A 25484-nucleotide genomic window follows, 5' to 3' on the forward strand; every position below is an offset into this window, starting at 1 on the left:
TATGAATTGTGTGGTTTATAAAAAGGTAGTGTAGTTCATAGCTGGGAATAATCTGTTAAAAAAGGCTTTCTCCAAAGGCTTTTTGAATGTTATGTGTATTTTAAGCCGATTAAAATATGTGCTTGTTCCTCCAAGTTGCTACAAATTTGTTTTTTCAAGCTCCAAAAATGACATAATAAATGCCGCTAACTGCTCCCAAACAAGGTTCTCCTGCTCCTAAATTGAAATTTTTCTGCGCCCACAACTGCTCCCAAATCGATTTCAGCCGTCTCACCCCTGCGCGGCGTTAATATGTACAATTTTTATAGATATTTGCCTCTGGTTTGTAAAAAAATGAAAGCCTGAGGAAAATATCTGTCTGCAAAATTTCCTCGATATAGTAAATATGAATGCAGTGGCGAAAACCCCGTGTCATTTTAGCCAAATTTTGGCACGCTAGGGCTTCTCAAAATGCGCATGTATTCTCTATGGGAGATCGCGCTGGTGAACCCTCGGAGTCGCCCTCTATCGGACGCGCCTCAATTGCATGCTAGGTAGGATACCGCCGGCGCACTCCCCATAGGTTTTGCTGTCGGCGCTCTACAAAAACACCTTGCGGAAGCCCTCCAGGCCATTTCTGTAAGTACTTTCGAAAGGAACTGTGTTCTTTACTGTCAAAATAATTTTCGACGAACTAAAAGCACAAGATAGTCTACAGTCGCTGTCTCTTTGCAGAAAACCGAGCATCCGCTTCACGCGGTCACCGCATTGGAGACCCCTGAACCGGCTTCTTGAGTGAAAGGTAGTCACTCGCTCAGTGCAAACTATGTGAAATATCTTGTTAGATTAGACTGCCTGTATAACCAAACGAAGCATAACAGAAAGAAGCCAGTGATCGCACGGGCCAGTGATCAAGCCAGCGATCGCATGGGCCAGCGATCAAGCCAGCGATCGCACGGGTTCACGACGACTGATGGTGCCTCTGCATGTATGAGCATGCATGCATGTATGTATGTTCGTACTGATGGTGTTGCTTTTGCTACGAGCGCATTTAGGCACGCGCTGTGAACTTTAGGCCCCAAAATATGAGAATTTGTGAGTACACAAACAACTACTGTTGCTCGGACGCTATCAGAGCAGTTCGAAAACAATTTCGTTACAACTATGGCTTCGGTGCGCATGGCAACTTTGTGATGTGTCGGCCCGACGATTCAGTGTTTTTTTTTTTTTTCGGTCTAAATTCGTGTACGTTTCAACGTCATTTGACAAGTTGTCTCGCACTGCGTATTGATCTGTCTTCTCAGCGCGCAAATTCCGCTGCTTCTGTTTCTTATTCAGTGCATTCGTTTTGTTTGGTGCTCACACAAAACGTGAGCAAATGCGACGCCTTTTTTTAATGCTCTTTAATTATCGTTCCCTTTGCATTCCAGTGAACTTGCCGCAATCTGTCATCAACAACTTCATAGACCAAAGCTTCACCACTTCTAGATTGCTGGTGGAAGGAGAAGCAGTCTACGAGACCGAGCATGTAGTGACATGCAATGCCAAGGAAAAGAAAGAAAATACAGTAACGTTCGCCGGACTTGTTCTGCAAACATCGGCGGTGAATTAGGACCCACATGAACTTGAAATAGTGGTGCATAAAGTAGAAGTTATTGCAGCAACTAGCAGCCGCAAAACAGTATAGTAATTATTTGGCGAGTACTCCAGCAATTTTGGCAGCAGTGTCGTGTTGTAACGCCAACAGGGTGGCATCTTTCCCACTTAACCCATTAGCGCGCAGCGTACTTTACAAAGTACACTTCATTTTTTTGGAATAGAAAATACACTATCCAATATTCTAATTTTTCTGATTAGAATTTTTGACACTAAAGGTTGCAGCAAGACACTCCTAATCGAACATATTGACTCGGGTCAATTTTTTCTGTGCTACGAGTTGTTAAACTATTAGAAAACAAGCACCCGTCGAACGCATGTGACGACTACTACGTTTTCTCAATTAATTTAAGGTTTCACATTGTATATATTGAAAAAAAAACAAAACAAATTGATTGTGCTTCAGAAAGAACAATATAATCACGGTGAAGCGCAAGAATCAGCTGTAGTGCACAGTTTTGCTCTGAAGGGTAATCAAATGCTGGTGCACTTTTCGTAGTACACTGGACCTTTGTGAGAGCTTACATGTGCGTTGCGTTGTAGGTTGCCTCAGAGATCGAACCAGGTATTTTCTTCGGAAGAATGCCATTTTTACGGTCATTCGAGACTCCGGAGACTGCAACAGATGCGGGCAGGGATATACGAGAGCCTCTTGGTGAAGTAATTGTCACTCTGAAATGGCTGAGGAGGAGGGGGAAGACGGCTGTGCGAATGAATGCCTTCTGCCTGATGGAACGAAAGAAATTGGGAAGACTGCTTCTGTTTTGCTCCGGGAAACGAGTTTCTTTTTGGCAAAGACAATAGCATAGTTGCTATGGCGATGAGCTATGACACAGTCGAGCCACATGCTCTGTGGCGCCTTTGATGTTTTCACTTGATGTGGCGATCATCAACTGAAAAGACAAACGTAGTGCCATCACGAAACATCGTCAGCAGCTAGAGAAATATTGGCATGGGAGAGATTCACCTCCATAATCAAGCTGCGTATAACTACAGAATTTTCATTCGTGGGAAAAAGTGATAGAAAGCCCTATTTACACAGATCATCAACGTTGCTGCACTGAATGCATAGAGAATCCGCCAACCTACTAGAGGTTAGCAGACCCTCTATGAGTCGACTGCTGTCATTCACCTGCATACTTGCAAGAAACTACCTGTGCCGTGTACACAATAGAACTATCAAGAGGTCTTCCGTGTCCAGTGTGCCTGCCAGTCCCCTCCATCCATATGGGCATTTTCAAAAGAAGATTGACAAGCGGTTGAAGTGCACTGTCTGTGATAAATAGAAATGATGCTGCAAAAAGTATGGTGCAATGCTCTCCATGATGTGTCGCTGCTTCGACAAGTTACATGTGCCAAAACAACTTTGGTATTAGTATGGCAAGGGCCAAGCATGCTTGCTAATTTGTGCCGAGCCAGCTTGCATTGCTATCGCAAGAGCCCAGCGTACTTTCTAAAGTACAGTGTCATACTTTCTGAAAGAATAGATGTAACTCTATGAAAATTGCCAGATGTTGTTGTCTACTGTATTTAGATAAGTGCGCAAAATTTCAATTAAATTCAACAAATAGTTTTTGCTTGCGCTTTAATGGGTTAAAGGGGTACTGACACAAAATTTCGCGGCCGAGATAGCCTGCTGGATTGATTCCCGTGTACATGCGTGTACCATCTGCAAAATATCGACAGCGAATAAAGCTTGGAAGATATTTTATATGAATTTTGAAGTTCGCGAGCGCGATCCAGCATTTTAGGCCGCACCTGGTGCATTGACACCCTCGGAGGTGACCCGAGGTGACCCCCCTACTTCCCCTACGTAACCGTTGCAGCCGGTACAAGTTATGATGACGTCGTAGCTGCCATTTCTGTTTTGACGCGCTTCCCGACGAATCGCTCCTCGCCAGCGTGTCAAACCTGAAGTGATTCGCCACGTCGAAAATTCCTTCCATCTCCGCCGCAAGAAAATCGTCGCCATCAGACGACGATGAGCCCGACGACGAGACCGCGCGGAAATGCGTCACTGTTCTGTGTGCTCACGTGACCGAGCGTTTCACTCGCTAGGTGGTGATAGTTGCACCCGGCAGTGATAGTTGCACCCGGCAGCTTGTCGTTTTTGGAGCTCTGTCAAACCGAAACTGATGCTGTGTCGGTAATGAGGAGCTTGTAATTAATTATCTGTCGCGTGCTGCAGCAAACGATCTGCCGTGTTATGACTAACAGGCCCCCAGCAACACATTGCAGCAAAAAAACGCGGGGCGAAAATTTTTGTGTCAGGACTCCTTTAAATAAATGCGGCTCCAAGAAAATACATGTGGTTGGAGCGACCGAACATGTGTTTCAGAGTGGCACAAATAAATTTGGGCCTTTTAGCACATAGTGTTTGCGTCAGGGGAACGCAAGCTTGACTGAAAAAATGTTATTGCCAACATAAATGCAGCACACAGCCGCAGCATTTGTCTCTCTCGCTATGTACATCCACCAGCAAACGTTGCGTAGCTTATGAAGGCGACAGCCTTAGATGCCTCTTGAAATGGGAAGATTGACCGTCGGCGGCGTCGAGACGAGTGACGCAAAAAATAATCGTCACGTGATGACGACACCATATGACATCATCATGACGTCATCATGATGTCACAGATCTCCTAAATTTGTAACTTCCTTATGACATCACCATGACGTGACATAGCATGATGTCACATGATGACGTATTCACACGACATGGTCCCTTTGCAGTGCCTCCGTGATCGGTGGGCCGAACACGGAAGCAATGCAAAACGTTGTGTAGCTTATGAATGCAAAAGCCCTAGATGCCTCATCAAACGGGGAGATTGCCCGTCGGCGTCCCACGTCGGCGGCGTCAACACGAGTGATGCAAAATATAATCGTCACATCATGGCGTCGCCATATGACGTCATTATGACGTCACAGATCGCCAATATATGTAGCGTCATTATGATGTCACATAACGTGACGTCACATGATGATGTATTCACATGTCATGGTCGCTTTGCATTGCCTTTTGGAGGGCGCTTTTGGAGGGGGGCGCGGGAGAATCAATACATCGATTGACAAGAACAAGAAGATGGCTTTCGCCTTCTAGCCATCTTTGGCGAACGCATAAGGGACCCTGTGAGTTTTTTAATTCAACATATCCAAACAATGAGTTGCGCATCTGACCCCGATTTTGTGGACGCTGAGCACGGGGCCGGCGATCAAGAGGTTGCACGAGAGGGTTCTGAGATGGTATCGCACGTAGTAAAAGGTAGCGCCTTTTCCATCCCGTGGCAGATAAGCACCATTTGCCGGCGGGAAGCGCGCGCGAGCCATCGTCTCGGTGCGCGCTGTTTGCTACTCACCGAACATCGCAGGCCCGACGCAGTAATGAAAGTCTTCGTCACAGAAGTGCTTGTTGCTCACACAACTCGTAGCCGATGGCTACTTGCCGATTCTTAGCTTTACAACCCATGCTTCACGCAGTTTCTTGTCCCGCGGTTACCGGTGCAGGCTGACACTGGGCTCCGTTGCGTAAGCCCGGCACTGTGGCACCGAGCGGTAGAGCCCAATGTTCGTCGCCTTCGGAGGCAGCCACTCTATTACAATGGTTTCAATTGAGTAGAAAAGCAAGAAAACTTCCATATTTGAACAGACCGCAGCGCATGTGGGAGTTCCCCATCACTCGACCGCGCCATTAACGAACCGACGGCTTCCTGTGAAGCGGGTGCACAGAGGATGCTGCTACAAAACGCCGCACAAATGATCCAGGCGCTCACAGGGGCAGTCCAAATGCTTTCGGCCGTTCCGAAACACGCTCATTCCGTTGTCATATTGGCCATTCTGACCTATAGCGAATACGATGATCTACAAAGTGCAAGAGATCTGGACTTCCTCAAAGGTTACCAGAGAGCCATGGGTCTAGACGATCAGGAGGTGCTCAGACGCGTCGTCCCAGCTGCACTGACTGACACAGCGGCTAGGTGGTATCGGCTTTCAGGCCACCGAGCAGCAACCCTCGATGAGTTCCGCACGGCCTTCCTGCGTGAATTCTTACCCGCTGACTATGAGAGTAGTATGCGGCGCAAGCTCGTGCTCCACACACAAGCTCCTGATGAGTCTCTTCAGGAGTATGTACGCGCAATGGAAGACCTTTTCTCTATCGCTGAGCCCAGAGCTTCAAACGGGGAACGCGTCGAAGAGGTGATCAGGCAAGCGCATCCGACCTTTTCGGCGTACGTGCGCGGCAGTCGCTTCAGAGATTTAGAGGAATTGGCCGCCGAGGCAAAGTGCATTCAAGGCGACATTCTCTCCGTGTGCGCCTGTCGCCCGCCACCGCCAGCCAGCGAGGCCCTTGAACCGCGCTGCGCATGGGGAGGTGCCGTGTCCTTTCCCCAATGGCAACAGCCCGTTGGAGCTGCCTGTGTGGCTTCCGCTAGAAGCAGGCACACTTGGGAGCTGAGCAATCGCGCTTTAGATCCGTACGGAAGGTGCGCAGCCTGTGCTGCGTCGCAACTTGACATGCGCGACCAGGGACGCAATCAGACACAGCGCGTCGCTGAGGGTGACGCTCGTCATAACAGGTCCTTTGATCAACAGGCGAACCGACCCCTGCAGCTCGAAGCTGCTCTGTCTCGGGAAAGGGACTGCTATAGAGTGCGCTGCTTTCGCTGCCGCGAACGAGGGCACATAGCGAGGGAGTGCACCGTATCTAGGCCTCCCGTGAGGCAGGGAAACGGGAGTGCGGGTCGTTCGTGAAGGCACGAGCGGCCAAACCCCTGCTTCTCCCCTCTGCGTACCGGGCAAGCAGCCTTGCTGGTGCGCATGCGCCGTTTATTTCGGTCACCATTGCCGGCCGCGAATGTTCAGCACTGCCGAACATGGGCGCGCGAGCTTAGTTGTTTGGCGAACAGGTGTTGTCCCACTTACGGAAGCACTCGGTGCACTTGCGGGACTGCCGAACGACATTCACCCTTGCGAGAGGCGTGGCCCAGTTGGCTGGCACCGCAATGTTGACACTCAGATGGGGAGATCAAATGAGACGCACGCATTTCGTTCATCTTCCAGGGCTCAGTGTTCCTGTGATTCTCGGTTGGGACTTTCTCCTAAAAACCAGTATCGTTTTGGACATTGCGAATGGAGGCTGTCGTGACGGACCTTTTTCCCAGCTGAAGCCGTTCATCAGCCCACCGGTGTATACTGTTGCCTGTGCAGTAGAGGCGTCGGAACTGTGTCACGTGCAAAGTTGGGGACCGGCTCCTGTGCTATGCACTCGTCGGCCCAAATCCCCATTGGGATTGAACGACACGTAGAGGCTCCGCATCCTTTGTCCACCTCTGCAACTCAATTGAATGATACATGGCAGGCTCTGCACTGCAATAAAGTATCCATTTGGGCTGGTTGGGTCATGATAACTGTAGAAAACAGCGCTAAAAGACGGGACAAAGAAAGGACACAAACCAAGGTGCAGCTCCGCACTGTCACGCCAACTCTTCACCGATCAACCGAGCTGTACCGAAATGGCGAGCCACTAGTGATGCAGAACTATCGATGGTACTATCGATACTATCGATAGCTGAATCACTATCGAACTATCGATGGTGAAAAATACTATCGATAGCGCTATCGATAATAAAAAATTCGATGGTACTATCGATAGTATAAAATCAACAGCGCCGAGTCACTGCAGAATAAATTTGGTTCCCCGCGCGCGTGGTACATAGTGGAGCCGGAGGAGCAGGCTGAAGGCCAAGAAAGTTGACATGCTTGTGTTCCTCACCAGAGTGCTTTGCTGACGCATGATCATAAAGTCAAACTGTTCAGCTGTAGCGGAAAGGAAGCCTTTACATGTGGTGGGACTGCGCGGCATTGATATTGCATTTTATTATATCAAGATAAAAAAAATATCAAGAAGTGAATTGTAAGGTGTAACTGGTTGCTTTTGGATAGGAATTTATTGATGGATATATTCCGCCATTTTCACTGCGGAAATAATTATATTTCTCTGCCAAAAATTGCTCATAAATTAAGCGAAGCTGGTAGTAGGCTATCGCAAATATTTTTACAATATGGCCGGCCAGCAACCGCATCATTATTCACACCACTATCGATAGTATTGTCACGTGGTTGTGACGCTGAAGAGTGCTGCAGCAAGACTGGGAAATACGGAGCTCTTTATTTGAGCGAACTTTTAATTCAATTCAGTTTATTCTGACATCACAGGAGACATTACAAAAGTCACAACAGTGATGCTGTAGGGCGAAAGCAAAAAGCCATGAAGGCTTGACGAAGGCTTTCGCACCATTTGACAACATAGCAACAGCAACATGGGATCATCACTCATTATACATTATCAAAAACATGTACTTCAGGGTTATGCCGATTTGCATTTTAAAACATGTAGAAAATGTTTAAAGAAAGGAACAGTATAAATGGTTTATTGTAAGAAACTGTTTAATGTTTGTGGCAGTAAATAGCTTATCATTTGGCGACCGTAGTTAGTACGTGTGTAAAGAATTTTTCAGTCATCAGTGGCTCGTGTGCTATAGGGGCAGCTATAGGGTGTTAAACGCGCTAAATCAGTAAGCACCCAGAAATTTGTGCCCAGAAAATCGAAACTCAAAATATAAGTGATACATGCTGCGCACTGATAGCGGCGGGAGCAGTCGTCAGCTGTTGAGTAATCTGATCATCGGTAGAACGCGGCGTCCTTTATACATCAGTCATCAAACCTTCCAGTGTTATCACTGGTGCTCGCGTAAGCTCTCAAATAAACTTGACTATTTGCATCCGGCACGTAATCTTTACAGAATGATCTCAAACAATTGTGAAGCTTCTGAAACATTACGGCACGGTCTGCGTCAAACGTTGCTAACAGTCTTTGTGGGTGAAACCCGAATACGTCAAAGCAAAGCAATTAACACGCGTGGCAGTAATCTCGCTATAGTAATATTAATGATGGTACTACCAATTGCACTATCGATAGTTTGTCGATAGTAGCACTATCAATAGTTTGTTCACACTATCGATAGTTTAAAAAAAACTATCGATACTGTCGATAGTCAATTTACCGATAGTTCTGCATCACTACGAGCCACTCAATCTAAATTCGCGACGTGCTTCCTTTGAAGTGTAACCCCAGGCCCGTCAGCCTGGCCAAGAGGCAGGTTATCGATGGCTTGCTGGACGAGATGCTCTCAGCTGGCATTGTTCGTCGTTTGTCCAGCGCCTGGGCGTCTCCAGTTGTGTTGGTGCCTAAGAAAGATGGCAGTCATCGCCTGTGCGTAGACTACCGCCGTCTGAACGGAGTGGCTCGTAAGGATGTCTATCTGCTCCCCATGATTAGCTCCATCGTAGGAAACCTCGGCATTGCATGGTACTTCACCACATTTGATGCCTCGAAAGGTTACCTACAGGTCCGGATGGATGAGTGTGACCGGTGCAAGACTGTGTTCAACTCCCACAGAAGGTTGTTTGAGTTTACTTGTATGCCCTTTGGTCTTTGCAGTGCTCCTGCGACTTTTCAGACTCTCATGGACCGCGTTCTCGGGTAAGCAAAGGGGTCATACTGCATGTGCTACCTCGATGACATTGTGATTTATTCACGAACCTTCGAAGAACACTTGGCCCATGTTGCCGATGTGCTCAAGAGGGTGAGGGTCATTGGGATGACGTTAAATCCTGCGAAGGCCCAATTAGCCCAGACTTGAGTTCAGTTACTTGGGTTTACGCTGGGCGAAGGCTCCATTGAGCCCGAGCGGGAGAAACTTTGAGGAGTCCTCAATTTCCCCGTGCCCAAGGACGTACGCGGCCTGCACCGCTTTCTGCAAATGGCCAACTTTTACCGGTCGTTCATTCTGTCCTGCGCCCGATTGCAGGCACCCTTGACCAAGCTCTTGGGTAAGTCCGCTGAGTGGCGATGGGGGCCTGAGCAGCAAGAGGCGTTTTGCCGTCTGTCTAGCGCCATTGCGAAGACAGCGCAGCTCAAGCTCCCCGACCTGACCAGACCGTTCGTGGTCCAGACTGATGCGAGCGATCTGGGATTAGGAGCAGTTCTTCTTTAGGAATACGATGGTGTGCTGCGGCTGTTGGCCTTCGCCAGCCACTTGTTGATACCCGCGGAGAAGAATTATTTCATGACTGAGAGGGAATGTCTCGCCATCGTGTTTGCACTGCGCAAGTTTTATGTCCACCTGGATGAGACAAAGTTTGTGGTGCAAACAGATCACAGTGCACTAAGCTGGCTGATGTGGCTCCGTGAGCCTGCGGGCAGGCTGGGCTCTCCTAATACAGCATTATGACTTCTCAGTGTAGTATCGGAAGGGGAGCACTAACGTGGCAGCTGATGCGCTATCTCGTGCCCCAGTGTCTGCCGGGAGCCTGGATCCCGGTGTGACAACCACTAGCGGTGCCTTTGCGCAAGCAAGCATCTAGGGCGAAACGGCGGCCAAGCCGCCGAGTGGAGAGAAGGGTGAGTGTGCCAACGAGCGAACCCTTTCCGCTAGCCAGGCAAGCAGCGCGCCTCGAAGCAGGCGAGAGGGTGAGCAACACGAAAGCAAACCCATGACACCGACGCAAGCATCAGCGATGGCTGCAGTCCTGAGTGGGAACGATACCAGGCACCCCTTTGGGAGAATGAGAATCACTTTCTGCAGGCAAGAGCTACTGAAAGCCCAGCAAGATGATCCGTTTTGTCGCGAGTGGGAGACGGAGTGGCGAGACCCTGCTGGTAGTGCGGCGGGTGCAGGGGGACGGAAACCAGCGTGTGTCGCTGGGTATCCCCCCAGATACATACTTGCTCGACCATGACGGGTTCCTGCTGAAATACATAGCCACTGATGAGGAGTCCATGGACCTGTTAAGGTGGTTATGCCCAAAAGTCTGACATGCGCACTGTTGCAATTCCCTCACAACGAGTCCATGGCCGGTCACTTGAGTGGCTCCAATGTTTTCGCAAAACTGAGCAAGACTGTTACGTGGCTTGGCATGAATCGTGACATTTTCTGCTATTGCTGTTCCTGCCATGTCTGTCAAGCGGTGAAATCAAGGGGTGGCAAGCCGCCCGACCTGATGAAACCAATTGTCAGTGAGCGTCCGTGGCAAGTAGCCACCTGCGATCTAATGGGGCCGTTCTCCAGAAGCAAGCAGGGCTTCATACATCTGATGGTAGTCGTGGATCATTTTTCTAAGTGGGTGGAGTTGTTTCCGCTTCGGAAGGTGACAGCGCGAGTGGTGCTTGAGAGGCTGCAGGAAGTGTTTCGTCGGTTCGGCTTTCCGGATAGTCTGATTACAGACAACGCATCGTATGTCACCGCTCGGGTGTTTGGTGTTACGTGCTGTTCCCTAGGAATTGATCACTGCACCACTTCGCCCTACCATCCCCAGTCCAATTTGACGGAGCGAATCATTGTACGCTCAAACTGATGTTGGCGGCCTTTGCGGAAAGTCAAAAGGACTGGGCAGACCATTTGAGTGAGCTCGCGTTCGCAATCCGAACCTCCGAGAATCTGAACCTCCGAGAATCGCTCTACTGGTTTCTCTTCCGCTTTCCTCGACTTCAGAAGGGAGTTGGGCAAATCCGGTGACCAGTGTCATACAATGCCAGCTCGGAGACGAGGAAGCACCTCGTCTTGCGCCAGCGCCCAGTGGCACTGTGCGCAAGCAACGGGGCACTCCCGGGACGGCGGACTGCATTCGGACCATGCACTGGTATAACCTGAGGAGGCGGTCACCATAGTGATTTTGCGCCGCACGGCGGACTTATTTTCGCAACCGAAGGCCTTCACCTTACTGTCTAGCCTCAGTAGGCCAACTTCTTTACAGCCAGTGCTCGCAGAGAAGTTGGCCTCCACCTTGTTTGATGCTATTTTTGTTTGTTTGAGTGGTCATGTTTACCGCAAATTGAGTGTCATCTTGTTTTGTTTACTTTTTCGCTTTTTTTTTCTTTTGCCTGCGGAAGGGGTTGTGAATACTGGTGCTTATGCGGGGGGTGAGGGACAAAGGACACTTCGCGCCTTTCATCGCGTGGCGCGTTTGGGAGAAGCCCGTCTTCGGAGGTGTGTGTGTGTACGTGTGCGTGGTGCATCTGTGCGTGCCCTGGATGTGTGCGACGTGTTGACAACACCATAGAAAACCACCCCTTCATCCTATCGTCGTGGGCCCTGGAGGTGTTCAGGGACCTGCTGACGTCAGACGGACAGCTGACTGTGTCCTGCTCTCGGCCGTTGCCGAGAAGCCTTGCTGCCGTTTGCCTTACGGCTACTGCACGAGGGTAGCTGACATGGCAGCTGTGCCTGGCTCTCTGCCGATGCCAGGACGCCTTGCAGCCAATTTGGTTTGGCGTCAGGATTACAGCAGAAGGACTGGCTGTCCCAGGGAGGTCTTTCATCATCCAGCCGGGAATTCGGGACCTCCGAATCACCATCAAAGCGGTGTTCATCAGACTCGCGGGTCTGTCATCAACAAGAGCGACGAGCCGAAGGTGAGCCCGTTCCGGGCATGTGAACTTCAAACAGGCCTCTTGCCTCGCGCTCTGGCCAACTACATTACGCGCCGCCTCACCTCTGCATCATGGATGCTTTCCCGCGTGAGCATCAAGAACACTCGCCTTAATTTCTTTTACCCCACTTCCGTAGCACCATTTTATAGTGTAGTGTATTTCAAGTGTATTGTTTTGTCAGTTCCTTGTATTTTGGGGTTTGTTAGGAGCAGGGCTGGGCTGTGGTTAGCTGTTGCTCATTGCATGACATCTTTGCATGCATGGGCGACGACCGGCTGCCTTTGCAGACTTGTATAGGGTAAATTAAGGAGAGGAGGATGTGGGGATCCGAGGCGCGTTTGAAGCCTCTGCGCGGGCATTTCGCTGTTCTGCTAATCCCTTCCCTCTCCCGTTCTCCCGTGACGGCAAAGGCGCCATGTTTTGCCACGCGCCGGTTATCATGGTGGCGCTGCGCGCGGTCTCGGGGCCGCGAGATTTGGCGTGACTGAGACACGTGTGCGCCGGGACAAACTCTCTCTCCTCGGACGGCGCTGGGTAAGCACGCGTTTCCTTCTGGTCCGACGTCCCCTTTGGGAATCACCGGACTTTTAGCCTGCCTGCGTGCTTCGGCATCCTCGGCGGGTGTGTTTACGTAGGTGTTAGCTCCGGTTCCGTACGTTAAGCCAAAGAGCGGTGCCTAGTGCTCGTGCATGGTTGTACTACGCCAAGCCGCACTTGTTGAAGGCCCACGCATACAGAGATTTGCCCAAGCTCTCGCGACCAGGCACAGTGGTCATCGCAAGAGTGCGCAGCATAGCCGCAAGGGACCTTTTCCCGAGCAGCTTGTCAAAGCTTGCCATTGCCAGCTGCGGCGTGCTCGCGGTTCTTCCTTGCTGTACTGTCCGCGCAGAAAGCTCTTTGCTTCCCCGTGTCCCTGGAGTGGACATGTGCTGTGTGTTGGGGTGCCACCAAAGGCAAATAAAGTGTTTGTGTGTGTGTTGTTATATTGAACACTGTGTGTTTTTGCCATGCGGCACTCAACGCCTCTGCTAGCTGAGTGCGCGCGGAGCAGTGCACTATGCATGAACAGGACGCAGCCTTGTGGCTCGGTAAGCCTGAACCCCCAGTGGTCTTCGACTCCGGTGAGTATCGAGGCTACCACACATCTTACAACACAGTTAACGGCTGTGAAGAACCTTCCCTTTGCTTCTGCGAGTTGCATATAGGTGCCACAAGAACATTTAGGATTATCTTGTATTTTCAAAAACTTATAAGACACCCATAACTGGATGTCAATCATGCGGCAAGGCTCGCTGCAAGGTATGCAAACACATAGACAACCTGCCGTGCCTGAAAAGCACACATTCCAATTTCAAATACTCTATCATTCAAACCTTAACTACGACAGCCCTAATATAGTCTAGCTTCTCGAATGCGGAGTATACAGTGTTCAATACATTGGTCAGACTGACACGGCCGTCTGTGCCCGTTTTAATAACCATCCTTCACATGTTCATTCGCTCCCGGATCTGCTTCTCTTTCGGCATATATATTCTGAAAACCACCAGCTTAATTCCATCAAGGTTACTCTATTACAAAGCGGTTTCTCTTGTACAAGGGAGTGCGAACAGTGCAAATCATATTCATAAATTTATTACATTGAAGGCTGGACTAAACGTCAATCTTGGCACACTGTCTTCCATAAGCGCTCTTAAATATTCAAGATAATCTTAATTGACGCTCTCTCTTTTCCTCTCGGATATTGACAGGAGCACACTGTCAGGCAAGCAACACCTGCACACGCGTTCCGAGATAGGGTGGTGGTGTTAGCTTTGGAGTAATCCCCCCTACTACGAGACCACTGCCCTTACACTCGAGAAACTGTAATAGACCTCCCGGCAAAATTTCAGCAAAGCGGATTTTTCATTCTCTTCAGGAGCATCATCTTAAGCCACAGTTTCTTTTTTCTTTTTAGAACGCACATGTTTTTTCATGTCTGCGAGTGTGTGCACATGGTCTTTTTCTTATTCATTCTTTTTTCTCTCTCACCGTGCTCGGACGACAATGCTATTAAAAGTGCAACCAAACATAGTAAATTTGTCTTGAGAAAGATTGGTCTCCAATCGAAGTGTTGACAAACGTTTTTTTAGAAGTGTGCATCCTTTATATATATATGTATATAGGTATATATATATATATTGCCACCGGAACTGCCACCGTTCGAGTCCTACACACAATGCTCTGTGTAATGCAGGCGTTGCAAACCAAAGCCAATTGGAGTGCACCTGACAGCGTGCATGGTGCACAAAGAAAGCCGAAGCCAGTGGCTCGCAAGATTGACGGACTGCCATTTCTGTCAAGACTGCTGTGGTTCTGTTTTATTGCTGAGCACAAGTACACCCCTAAATAAACAGTGATTATTATATATGCTTGTTGGTGAACGTTGCTAGATGATATATTAACAGAAGTACTGTGTAATGTGAAAAGAAACATGCCTAGTGCAGATTCCAAGTAGAATAGGTGCCAGCAATCTTTTTGTGAATTGCATTTAATTATTTAAGTATAATAAATATTGTAGCTCACATACACTTCTAGTTATCTATGTGGCATGTGTGGGGCGTACCTAAAAGGCATCTAGCTGCAGGAGAGAGCATGTGAAATATGAAGACACCATGGAGTCATGGAAGTGCTGCTCCAAACTGCCACAAAAGAGAAAGGCTGCTAGATGCTGCTCCAAACAGTGATTTTTGTTTGCAACTGCTCTGAACCGGCTTCGAAAAACCACTGGAAAAATTTAGACACGGAACTTTACAGTGTCACCTACTCATAAATCCTAAAGCAGCTGAAAACAACCTGTATACTATCATCCTAGTATCCTACTAGTATACTCGGTTACGAGTCGAGAGCAGTGCGGCTTTTCACCGTCAAAAAACCCTTCTCCAGCCAGTGGTGTCGCTGCGTCAATGGGACATCGCGGCTGCTTTGTGGCACGCTTTATGACACACTTTGACAGGCTTAATGATTCCTCTCGCGAGCGCGGTGCTAAGGCGTGCGGCCATGATGTCACAATGGCATGGCGGTGCCCTTGGCTGGAGAAAGGTCCTTTGACGGAGAAAAGCCGCACTGCTCTTGACTTGTAACAGAGTATAGCATGCAGCTTCATTCGGCTCTGATCTCATTTGTGCATCAAGAACTAGCATATCAAGCGTATAGCTGATTTATCTGTTTTCTTTTGTTTTTTTCAGCTTGGCATGTAGGCTATTTTGGTGAAATGTGAGAATGTCTGAGGTTGCTTTGATTTCATATCTATTATCACCTGCTGCTTTGGCAACAGTTGCATATTACTGTGGTTACTTCTATACGGTGGTACTCCGCATTACTGGTTTTGTCTCAATTCTGGCACAAGTACTGGCATATTAAATATAGCTCATTTCACGGCACATTCAATAGCCAGCCATCTCTTTCATTGTTCGTTTCTTGCAATTTATGTCGGATTGTTGTCCTGTGAAATACCTTTCATAATAAGTATTATATTGATGAGACGCTTCACCAATGTAATTTAGGAGAGTCTAAGTTCAGGAGAATTTAGGTGATGCTTTGAATTCCAGGAGCTGTATGGCACATTTTGCCATCTGCTCCAAAAACATCGATACCTGCTCCAGCCTAGCATTTTTTCGGCTCCGAAAACACTTCTAGCTGCTCTGTAGTGGTCCTTTGTTGCTCCAGAAAGTAAAAGGCCACTTCCATCACTGCACCACGTGACCACTCTGACTTGCGTATCAATAAGTGGAACCTTCAAGCAGGCTCACTGCTGTGTAGCCAGAATCAGGCAGCAAGAAAAAAAATACGTCACCTGTGGTAGTGTTGGTTATGCTAACAGTAAATGTGGGTGGGATGCTTGTGTAGCAGCATTGCTGTACAGCACATTTGACCCTGTGAAAGCTGTACAGCATTGCTGTACAGCTTTCACAGGGTCAAATGGAGATTGAACTTTTTTTTAAGCAGTTGGCTTTTAAATTTTATTTGAAGCTTTTTCCTATGAGTGTTCCTAAATTACTCCATTAATATGTTGGATGAAATTATTGTTTGGTTTTTATTCACATAAATTGGTGCTCAGTGTTATTTACTTGTTAAGCTGGCCAGATAGCATCCATACAACGGCACATGTCCAAAGGGGCAGAACAACCATCAATCGGTTGCCTCTATTTTTCATGCAGTGGCTTGGAGAGCAGGTGGTTAGGGAGGCATTTCCTGGAGCCATAATTTTCCGTCCTGCAGACATGTATTCCCACTGGGGATCACTTCCTGAGTTACTATGTCTCCAATTGTAAGTATTGCCTTCAGTGCATGTGTGTTGTCAGCAAACCTGCATGTTTCACTTTGTGCAGGATGTGTGGCAGCATGTTCAGTGTAGCTGGTGTCGTCTGATAGCCAACCATGCTCGTGTATGGCCGACCAATAATAGACATGGTGATGACACTGCCAGTGCCAAATATTGTAAAAAAGTCAGCGCAAACAAGACGGAACACAAGAGAGGAAGGACACAGTGTGTTCTCTCATGTGTTCCGTCTTGTTTGCGCTGACTTTTTTACAATATGCATCAATTCCAACTCGCCCACCTCTCTACCAGTGCCAAATACTATCGGGGAAACAGAGTGTCTGCTATCCTGCTAGTTTGGTGGGGAACTTGCAATGTTTGCTGTAGGCCAGTATGTTACAAACGTCTTCCTAAGCGATGTCCCACTCCATGAAATGGCTTTGCAGAATCTCGGTGATACGAATTCGTACGAGCCAAAGCAAGCTAAGCTCAGCAATGTGCATGTTTGGGCTAGTTGGTAATGCATTGATGCTACTATAGCGCAAACTTCAGAGACGAGGGACTTGTGTGTGTTGTGTTCTTTCGTCCCTCGTCTCTGAAGATTGCGCTATAGTAGCATCAAGCTAAGCTCAACATGAATTTGAACTCACAAACTTCACTGGACCCAACTGCTCCTGGTTGAAAAAGTTTGTGATGCTCTTTTGCACTTTCCGGCCTTCAGTGTTGCTCACAGAAGCCACCTGAAAGGCATAAAACTGTAGCACAGTTTTGTTGCTCAAGCTGCCGGCACTTGCAGGGCCGTCAATGGCAGTTGGTCACACGTCTGTGTCTTGACGTTCGTACCAGTCTCAATTTCCTTTGCTACGGTGATCAGTTCTTCAGTAGACCTTGTGGGGATGCGTACATCGCCCAATCTTCACTGCATAGCACTCAGATGATCTGCAAGCTGGCTTCCTCATGGGACATGGACCAAGCAGAGGCGGCACTGTGTTTCCGCAGTAGCACCACCTGGCAACAAGGCCATTCTGAATTGTAGGAATTTGCAGGGCCATTCTGAACTGTAGGAAGGCTATTGTTGCTTTTGCCAGTGGTGCAGTTGTTTGCACAGGCTTTCTGCTTTCTACTGGGTGGGGAAGAAATGCGTGATCTGAAAAGAAAAAAAAGGCTTGGTGCCACTTGGTTCTGTGTTGTAGAACAATGTAGCTGGGGCCTATCTTTTAGGTTTTGGAATTTTGGCAGAGAATAATGTGCAGAGGGGGGTACTGGGTCCGATTGCAAGATGTGCGCCGCATGTTTCGCACAAGTGCAGTATTAACCCTTGCACAAACTGGAGAAGAGCAGGTATGAAGAATGTGAGCACGATACAGCGAGCGCAGTGACGGCATGAGCAGGCATCGCATTGCATTCATCTAAAGCAGGGGTCTCAAACTCACTTCAGCCAGCGGGCTGTATACGCGAAATGTAGTACCGCAGTGGGCTGGGACAGTGCATAATGTTGGAGCGGGGGGAAGGCAGCTTGAACAAGATGTCTGCTAATGTTGCCATTTGAAAGAACGCCTTTCCCATATCTCATATATTGGTGATTTCTGAAGGGGAAGTGTTGTGAGTATTCGATACGAGAAACATAAACCAGCAGATAATGAAGGCAATTAAGGTACAAGGGATGTTAATTCTACTGTTTCAACTGTATTGTAATGATAGACAGGCATGTGAAGAAGTGAAGTGGAAAAAAAGACAACTTGCCACCAGCAGGGACTGTTCCTTCGGATTAGGTGCTCGATGCTCTACTAGTTGAGCTACGATGGCTGTCATCCCCTCGTTCACTTTATCGTGTGTCTATGTGCACGCAAACCTGGGAGTTTCAGGCAAGCTGTCAGTGCTGTGTGTGTTCCCTGTCATAGTTTTGAAGTTCCTTGGCATTGCCACCGTTCACGGTCATGCAAGAGAGACGGAATTTCTTTTGTGCTTTAGTAAAATGATAGCAAAGAAAAGGCCTTGCACCTTTAGCCAGCATTTACTGTGGCATTGCATTCATTTCTTGAGTGGCAACGCACGTCAGGAGGTTTAGATTTGTACTGCTGTTGAATGCATAGTTGTGCTACATTCGTGGCAATTGGCAACGTTCTACTTTAATCACTGAGAAATACATATGATGTGTGTATTACCTTGTGGTGGTCCTTTTGCTTTTGTTTTGCATTTTTATTGTTACTCAGCCTCTACTGACCCCCGGTGGGCACAGCGCCGCTATGTACTCTTAGTCGTACGCACCAAACACCACCGTGGGTTCGAGCACTGCGAGCTTCATGCAGAGTGCCACATTCGCAATTGTCCCGCACCGTGCACCGTTCGCACTGCTGCGCACGAGAGCTCGACCCATCATCATGAAGGGACGGCTAGCCCGCGCACGCAGTGAGGGACACCTTAGGCGACACGCTCCAAATTAGTGGTTTATTACCAGGATTTTAGTACAATGGAGATCAATAATTTGATACAACCAATCGTACATAACAGAATTATACAGGACACCAATTAGCTAATACAAGTTACAAAGTATATCAATCAGCCACGAATGGTGCAATATAAAACAAACAAACAAAGAGCCAACTTTGGAGAGCTGACCTACCCCTCGGCCAGCGCTCCCACGATCTCGCACCCCAGAGCAGAAGAAACAGAACAGACAAGGGAACAATTGAGAAAAACACATGGTGCATGATCGTGAGGCACTGCCTCGGGACCTCGAGACCACGGAAGGGTGCGTGCACCTGCCGAAGCTATGTTTATACTCTTAGCCATACGCTGAACACCACCACGGGTTCGAGCACTGCGATCTGCATGCAGGATGCCGCGTCCGCAATTGTCTCACGCCATGCACGAGAGCTCCGCCCCTCATCGTGATGGGGCAGTGAGCCGGCGTGTGCAGCTAGGGAGACCCTAGGTGACACTATCCAAATTAGCGGTTTATTACCGGGAACTTGGTACAATGACATCAGTAATCGGGCAACAGTAGGAATTAATGCCAATTAGCAAATTCAAGTTACAAAATGTATTGATTAGTGGCCGAGAATGGCGCACGTATAAACCAACAAACAAAGAACCAATTTTGGAGGGCCAACCTACCCTTTGGCCAGCGCCCCGCGATCATGCACCCTCAAAGGGTTAAGGGCTCATTTTTCTTTATTATAAGGGACACAATATTAATGAGAACTAACAGACAATAATGCCAAGAAAAGTATAGGGGATTTATTTGTACTAGTGATTAGGGTATAAATGAGAAGAAAGTAAAGTGGACGAAACGTTATCTTTACTTTCTTTACATTTATATCCGAAGCACTACAAATAACATCCCCTATACTTTCCTTGGAATTATTGTCTGTTAGTTCTCAACAATATTGTGTCTAACAAAGAAAAACGAGCCCTTAAAAGTCATCTTCTTTCCTTCATTCATAGTGAGGGTCTTGTACTGGCAGACTTGATGCCTTCAGGTAGTATGTGAAGGATTATTGGTCAGCTGCCATCTCGTCGAGAGATCATGTGTTACATGACGCCATCAGGCAGAAAAAGCGTGCGCCACACTTGCCACCATGGCTGTGATCGGCGCTGATTAACGCTCCTAGGTTTAAAGGGCCCCTCACCAGGTGACCTAACGAATTTTAGTTACACATTGCAAGTTGTTGCGAGCCCAATAAAGAGCATTATGCCACAAGAATTTTTCTAATCGGTCGGTTAGAAGCTGAGAAAAACAATAATTTGTAGCGGCGCGAAACCATGATGCGAGGAGGCGAGCTGCAAACCCTCGCCGCTCGCCCCGCGTAGCCTTCGCAAGCCAAATCCCTTCCCTGCCCTCTTCGGCACGCGAGCGCAAGGATCACATAACGCATACGCATGAACACGACATGCGCACAGAATGTCACGAGCGCATGACGCTCCCGAACCAGCCCGAGCCCCCGAGACGCGAGCGGTGTTGTGGCGGCGTTCTTTGCGCTTCATCTCTGCAAGTTATGCCGAATGCGCCCTCGCCGATCACTTGGCTTTCAACCTATTACTGAGCACGAAAGCTGCAACATTTGTACGGACGCGAGACTAGCGGTGTGCCGCATGAACATTTAATTAGACGCGGGAGGATAAATGAGCCTAATGAACGCTGGAACGCAGTAGAAAATTAGCTTCGTTGTAAAGGGTGGCGTCTGCACGATGCGCAAAGCGCGAGAACACGAACGCGTGCGAAACGGAGGTAGATTAGTCTCGAATCTCGCTGCGATTCGCAGTAAAAATTAAAAAAAGAAAACGCACACATTCCGTTTGTGTGTTTTGTTATTGCTCTCAAGTTTTATTCATCCACTCAAGCAACAAATTACAAAAACTACGCGTCGTGTCAAATAATTATCGCAGTGTCACGTGCTACTGTTGGCGACGCCAGAGCCCAGTCGTCTACGTAGAGGAGCGATGTCACAGCACTACCATCTACGTAGGGCCATTCTCTCATGCACGTCATCCCCTCATTCTCTGGGCGCGTGGACGCGAGAAGAAGGGCAAGCAGCGTTCAGCTTGAAATTTGACCCATTTACGCGGCGCGTAGCGTTGCAAATTTTGGCAGACGTAATGGTGAACGCCTAGTGCATGGATTGCGCTCGTCAGCTCAAAATTATCAAACCTGGTGAGGGGCCCTTTAAAGGCACATATATACCCCATAATGTGGATGGGAGGATGACCACCGCCGCCATAGCTCAGTGGTAGAGCATCAGACGCGTTATTCGAAGGTCGCAGGTTCGGTCCCTGCCGGTGGCAAGTTATCTTTTCGTCCACTTTACTTTCTTCACATTTATATCCTAATCACTACAAGTAACATCCCCTATATTTTTCTTGGCATTATTGCCTGTTAGTTCTCATTAATACAGTCAAATCCCGCTACAATGAAATTGACGGGACACGCAAAGAAGTTTGTTGTCGCGGAATTTCATTGCAGCGAAATTTCCTCTGTAGACCACAAAAGTTACGAAGATCTGATGATTATGACTCGTCTTTTGGTCCCGGCAAGCGCATGCATTGTCTTTTGCATTGAGTTCTCACTAACTCGGACGTACTTGGCGGCACACCGTGTGAATGTATTTTCTTGCGTATAACACGCACAAAATATACAGAAAATTTAGCGCTAAACTCGGGGTGCGGGTTATACGCGAATTTCGGCGTGTAAGTTGGCTTCAAGGCGGTGCAAGGAAGGTGGCTTTCCGTCAATACATGAGTTATACGCGAGCAAATAAGATATGCAGGCTACCCTCGAAGCGTGCCGAGCATGTAGCGCCACAAAGGAGCATGCCAAAGTTCGCTAGAGGCTAACTGAAAACGAAGTGCCAAAGCTTCGCACTACCAGTCAAAGCAAGCGAAAGTAAAGCCGAAACGCTTCGTGCCATTTTAAGACTTGATTGCCTTTAATCTTCCTTCTGATGTGTTAGCTGCGTATTTGAGCGTATTTGCTATCGATGATTGCGACGATAGCGACCGCGGTTTTCTGCGCAGCGGTTGCGGCAAACGGTAATCCCATTTTCAATCTGTGCGTGCTGGCCGTGCACATGCTTTCAGAACTGCGTCGTTGCTATCTGTGATTGCGTCTACCGTGGTTTTGACCGCAGCATTGCTTTGAGTCGGTGCGTGTACGTTGGATGCGAGAGTACTTTCGTGGTCGCCCATGATCGCCTCGACACGGCTGCATTTGTGTTCGCAGCGGTTGCGGCAGAATGTAATTATGCTTCGACTAGGTGAGCGCTGGCCGCGCGTGTGCCTTCAAAATGCTGTGGATGTCATTCACGATCGCAAGGCTTGTGACGATGAGCAGTTGTGTTGCGTTGAGTGCTACGTCAAAAACATGGCGGGAGTTCTTGAAGAAGATTCTTCCGCGGCCCGCATGCGCATAAAACCCGCCGGCAGCATCATGGCAGATGAACGATCTGTCGCCGAGCATCACAGTGGCGAAAAATTTACCGGGATGTGTGTGTGGTGGCAGAAAGCATGTCTCCAATGAAGACACGGACGTTTCGATGGGGCCGCACGGCTCTGGCAACGAGAAATGGTCGAGTTTCTAGCGGAATTTTGCGGCAATCCTAGGCAAGCTCCTTTTCCTTATGTGGTGGCACTCGCGAAAACTTCGTTCAACGGAAATACCCAGGAAAATTATTCGTTGTGATCAGACATTATTCACATTGTTTTCTATGGGCGGCTGACGGGGAATCAAAAATGATTTGTTGTGGCAAAAATTTCGTTGTAGTGGTATTCGTTATAGCGGGATTCGACTGTGTTGCAGTTAAAGGTATTGTTACTTCTTGTATTGTTACTTCTTGTATACATTATCTTCTTTTGTGTTGCTCTAAACTTGGCTGAAACTTGTGACATTTCATTGTGAGCATGCCACTAGCATGAATGGAGGGACAATGTAAAAAGCGTTGTTTCACTGAGTGGTGTGCTAATCTCTTTAAACATTGCAGTGCGCAGGAACTTGACATACGTGCCTGTGTGGAACAAAGGCAAGGGGATCGTCAAGCAGCCTGTCTACACCGGCAATGTGGCTGCAGGTGTGGTCAATGCTATCTTTGAGCAGGGCAATGAAGGCGAGATTTACCAGGCTGTTGGGTGAGCACTGCTTCTTGCATGGCATCATTGTGTGGTCATTCTAAGGATGGCACTTCATTTCTGGAAAAATTGACCCACACTTGGGGAAGAATAATATTGGAATTCAAACAATCTTCTGGCCAAAATTTTTGCAGTGGCTTTAGTGACCACAACCAAAGAACATCAGGCTGAAAAAAGGTTATTTTTATTGAAGATACACATTCACTTTGCTTTTCATAAATGGCACCACTAAAGCATGGCAGATCAGTAAGTCATTGTGAAAGTTGCAAAATATTTACAATAATATTAAGGATTAAGGAAACTGTGTTTTGCCAAAATTTCTGGTGCCTCCTTATTTGCCTTTATCTACCCTTTATCAAAACTATTTAGCTGGAGGTGCACTTTGCCAAAAAACTGATTTATTCAGCATGCACAAAGACAAAGGACTCAAAATAGCGCACTTAAAGGGCCATTAAACAACCCAGAGGTCCAAAAATTGTAATGAAGAGGAATATGCGCACTTTAGCAATGTGAACATGTTGCTGCAAGAATTTTGCGAGTACGTGTTATATATAATAAGGAAGTTACAGAGGTTAGAACGTCCATTTCAGCTGGTTTCAAATTTTCGCACGGCCGCACGACCCTTCTCAGCCACAGGGAGGTTGAAGGCGTAGCCCGTCGTCGTGACTCCGCCCAATTTGGCAACGTGACAGGACGTCAGCAATTGACGTCATCGGCGAGCTCGACCAGCCGCTATGCACTTCCGCTTGCTGCGGCCCCTGGTTGTTTATTGTTTACGTTGTCGCACGTGCTCCGTAACATTACGGGCAGTTTTCGGCTCTTCGGTATTTTTAAACCTTTGTGACAGTTCACAATGCAGCAGGAATGCGTGCTTGCTTTCCAAGACGACCAAGGGGCGCGAGAGAAAAGAACCCGGCTTGCCGCGCATGCAATGGGAAAACCAAGCAAGCGCGACCCGTCCGAGCTACCGGAGTTCCCCTCTCTCCGCTCGATTTGCAGCCGACAAGTGAACAATGCTTCCTCTACGTGTTGCTCATGTCGAAGGCCAAGTTCGTGCAGGTGCTATCTGCGTGGCCGAAACCGCCTCACTGCAGGGCCAAGAAACAAGGTGCAGTTTCGTAACGGCGGGTGGGAACAGGAACTGACGTTAACTTGTTGAGGCCTGGTTTAGACCAATCGACAAGCTCAGTGCTACATAAACTCGCCGATCGCCGAGTTTGCGTCACTGCGCGTACAAGGAGGATTGGTCAGGCATAGGAAAGAAGCGCAGGAATTGTTTTTCGAAATGAAGGGTCTGCGCGGCACGCAGCGCTGTAATATTCGGAAAACGTGATCGCCGCGGTCTACTGTACGAATTAGCGAGCTTGTTTGGGGGGTGTGAAAAAAGAAGTCGCAGCCTGTTTACGGGCCCTTTAAAGAGGCGTCACTTGTCGTTCTCATTACTGAGAGCAACCATGTTGAAAATCTTGCCTTTCCGCTGCCACCCCTTCCACATACTTGTATAGAAGGGCAGCATAGGAAAATGAGACAAAAATAAAGGAATAATGGTTTGTGGGCGGTTTGACAAAATGTGCAGTGTATGTGGACCTGTGAATTGCTCTTGCTACGACAGCTTTGCACTGACGCTACCAGCATAATGATTGCATGTAGGCCTTTTTTGAGAACTCCTCTTATGCGCTGTTCCTTTGCAGTGGTGAATTGATGCTCATTTTGAAAAATTTGAAACTGAAATCGCATATAGAGAGCCAAGCACAACCTATATAATCTGGGGTTCATGGCCGTCTTGGCCCCGGCGTGGCGCACGCCGCGTGCATGGCCACTCCCCGCGACATGTTCGAAGAAAATCAGGGCACAGAAAAACGAAGACAAAGAAGAGATGAAACACACACAGCGCTGCGCTCACAACTGAAAGTTTATTCAGAGCAACAAGAGCTTAAAAGGGGAAGACCGTGTATGACAAATGAGCTATGAAGTGATAGGTGATACGCTCATCAATAAAAGTAAACTCTTGTGCAATGTCACCGAGATCTGGCTTATGCAGGCATCACGTGACTTGTTTATATGATAGGCTTCAGAAACTTCACGGGTGAATTGATCGTGGTGCTTAAAAATGATAACTGTATGAGACAGAACAGGTGTGCACCCACACGTGGAGCAGTACGAAGCCAAATGAGAAAGTGAGCCGTTATGCAAAGAGAGATAGTGTTCCCGCAACCTTTTATTGATACAGCGGCCCGTCTGTCCAACATAATGACGGCCACAAGAAAAAGGAATGCGGTACACAACCCCTACCGTGACAGTCTGTCGGCCACTCCCACATGGCTGTCCACGGTCCCTTCTTATAGCTTGTTCCTGATGCGTGGAACATGCGCACTGCCACCGAAGCATGCCTCCTGTCGCAGCCATTGGGGGTGAGGGGGTTTATCGGCGGCGATTCTCACAAAT

The 25484-nt window shown here is 48.1% G+C and overlaps 1 protein-coding gene across 1 annotated transcript in view; it reads left to right on the forward strand.

Annotated features, from left to right (window-relative positions):
* The window catches only part of LOC119381023 (uncharacterized), a 168971-nt gene that overhangs the window by 102607 nt on the left and 40880 nt on the right, over positions 1–25484 (forward strand). The window contains 6 exon segments of the mRNA XM_049412129.1: positions 5478–5834; positions 9131–9172; positions 11752–12103; positions 16318–16389; positions 16391–16427; positions 22895–23039. Of these exon segments, the coding sequence (XP_049268086.1) occupies positions 5478–5834; positions 9131–9172; positions 11752–12103; positions 16318–16389; positions 16391–16427; positions 22895–23039 (1005 nt within the window).

The sequence above is a fragment of the Rhipicephalus sanguineus genome, chromosome 2, assembly GCF_013339695.2.
Source record: "Rhipicephalus sanguineus isolate Rsan-2018 chromosome 2, BIME_Rsan_1.4, whole genome shotgun sequence".
Classification (NCBI taxonomy): domain Eukaryota; kingdom Metazoa; phylum Arthropoda; class Arachnida; order Ixodida; family Ixodidae; genus Rhipicephalus; species Rhipicephalus sanguineus.